The 2,440-nt window shown below is 65.7% G+C and overlaps 1 protein-coding gene across 1 annotated transcript in view; it reads left to right on the top strand.

Moving 5' to 3' along the window:
- Window positions 1–2,440, top strand: part of QRICH2 (glutamine rich 2) — a 20,569-nt gene that overhangs the window by 12,746 nt on the left and 5,383 nt on the right. The window contains exons 8-13 of the mRNA XM_006756377.2: window positions 178–292; window positions 453–707; window positions 1,591–1,713; window positions 1,814–1,888; window positions 2,050–2,214; window positions 2,322–2,433. Coding sequence (XP_006756440.2) covers window positions 178–292; window positions 453–707; window positions 1,591–1,713; window positions 1,814–1,888; window positions 2,050–2,214; window positions 2,322–2,433 — 845 coding nt within the window. The remainder of the gene's footprint in view (window positions 1–177; window positions 293–452; window positions 708–1,590; window positions 1,714–1,813; window positions 1,889–2,049; window positions 2,215–2,321; window positions 2,434–2,440) is intronic.

The following is a 2,440-nucleotide window of genomic DNA, read 5'->3' as shown; positions in this document are numbered from 1 at the left end:
CTTGGACTGTCCCCAGGGGGAGCTGGAAGGGAGTGCTCACTAGGGCCCAGGGCTGGCACAGCAGGGCTGCGGGCTCCCAGCGTGCTGGGACCGGGCCCTGGTCCATCCCCCTCCATCCCTGAGGGCCGGGCTCAGCACGGGGGCTGGTGGTGAGCCAGGCCGTCTCTCGTGCCACAGAGTCAGCGTGAACGACATCGAGAAGGAGCTGTCCGACCTGAGGGAGAGCCAGGAGCAGGGCAAGGTCAACATGGAGCACTCGGTCACTGAGGCCTCCCTCTACCTGCAGAACCAGGTGAGGCCACGCTCTCAGCACAGGGACCAAGGCCCTTCTCAGAATTGGCTGTCCCCCTCCGTTCCTCCTCCGTGTGTGTGTGTGTGTGTGTGTGTGTGTGTGTGTGTGTGTGTCCGTGCCTCGCTCACTGCCTTGCGCCTGCCTTCCCGCCCGCACCCAGCTGGACAAGCTCAGGACGATCATCGAGAACATGCTGGCCTCGTCGTCCACGCTGCTGACCATGAGCATGACCCCGCGGAAGCCCCCAGTCACCTTGATCCCTGGCCAGATTGACCCCAAGGCCACCTGCCCGGCCTGCAGCCTGGACCTGAGCCACCAGGTCAGCACGCTGGTGCAGCGCTACGAGCAGCTCCAGCACATGGTCACCAGCCTGGCGGCCTCGCGGCCATCCAAGAAAGCCAAGCTCCAGAGACAGGTGAGCCGCGGCTCCCGGGGCAGCCGCACCGCGCGGGGAGTGGCGGATGGAGTCCCTTGGCTTAGGTTTCCATGATGGACCCCACAGAAGTCCGGGTCCTCCCACAGGGTGCCAGCGAGTAGTGCTGGGGAGGCGGGGCCGTGGGCTGGGAAGGCACAGCTGGATGGGGTGGAACAGGGCCCCCCACAAGCTGTAGGGGCACCCGCACAGCTTCAGGAAGCACCCACTCTCCCTCCCAGGCCGCTTCCCACTTCCCTCCAAAGGGCAGGCTTGCGGCGGGTGGGGACAGGCACGAGGCCCTGCCTCCTGCCTCTTGGATCCTGGGCTCTGGTGAGCCCTGGGCAGGCGGGGAGGCTGTAGCTCACATGCTGACTCTCGGGGCCGCAGGGCAGGTCACCCCTCTGAGCCTCGGTCAGCTCTCCTGATCACCCCACTGGCCGACCAGGCCCCCCAAGGAGGCAGGGCTGAGGCTCTGTCGGGGTTGGGGGGTCACAGAGAAAGCGTGGGAGCCTCCCGCTTGTGGAGACAACCAATGGGTTGGAGGTTGGCCGATCCGCTGGGTGATCTGTTTTGTTTTTAATATATTTGTGTTGATTTCAGAGAGGAAGGGAGAGGGAGAGAGAAATAGAAACATCAGTGATGAGAGAGAATCATGGATGGGCTGCCTCCTGCACGCCCCCCACTGGGGGTCAGGCCCGCAGCCTGGCATGTGCCCTGACTGGCCATCGAACCGTGACCTCCTAGTTCATAGGTCAATGATCAACCACTGAGCCACACCTGCCGGGCTGGGTGATGTTTTAAGGGTCAGCTTCTCGGGGGCAGCAGGACGGCCCTGGGGAGCCCCAGCCGCCTCCGTGAGCGGCCCTGGTCCCTCCCGCCGCAGGACGAGGAGCTGCTGGGCCACGTGCAGACCGCCATCCTGCAGGTGCAGGGCGACTGTGAGAAGCTCAACCTCATCACCGGCAACCTCATCGAGGACCACCGGCAGAAGCAGAAGGACATCGACGTGAGGGCCGCGGGGGCGGGTGGGGCAGCGGGCGGCGTGCCTCCAGCCACCCCTGCCCTTCAGCTCCTGGCTCCTCATTCTCCCTTCCTTGGCCTCCCAGGTGCTGTACCAGGGTCTGGAGAAGCTGGAGAAGGAAAAGGTCAACAGGGGGCACCTGGAGATGGAGATTGAAGTGGTAAGGGCCAGCTGAGGGGCCCTCCTGCCTGGGAGGTCAGAGGTGGAGGGGAGCCGGGGGGTGAGGGGAGAGGGAGGATTTAGGCTCCGTGTCAGGGTGACAGCTCCAGGGGCCCTCCACGGCCCTCTCCCATCGGGCGGCCTCCTCCTCTCTCCGGGCAGAAGGCCGACAAGAGCGCTCTGGAGGCCAAAGTGAGCCGCATGCAGTTTGACGCCACCACGGAGCAGCTGAACCACATGATGCAGGAGCTGGTGGCCAAGATGAGCGGGCAGGAGCGGGACTGGCAGAAGATCCTGGACCGGCTCCTGACCGAGATGGACAGCAAGGTGAGGGCAGTGAGGCCCCAGGGCCCCTGGACTAGGGCAAGGCCACCTCTCCGGCCCGCAGAGCCCCCACCTGCCGCCTGAGGGCTCACCTGGTGCCCCGCCCGCAGCTGGACCGCCTGGAGCTGGACCCCGTGAAGCAGCTGCTGGAGGATCGGTGGAAGTCCTTGCGGCAGCAGCTCAAGGAGCGCTCCCCGCTCTACCAGGCGGATGAGGCGGCGGCATGCGG

The sequence above is a fragment of the Myotis davidii genome, unplaced genomic scaffold (genome assembly GCF_000327345.1).
Source record: "Myotis davidii unplaced genomic scaffold, ASM32734v1 scaffold274, whole genome shotgun sequence".
Taxonomy (NCBI): Eukaryota; Metazoa; Chordata; class Mammalia; order Chiroptera; family Vespertilionidae; genus Myotis; species Myotis davidii.
This window is presented reverse-complemented; position numbering and strand designations above follow the sequence as displayed.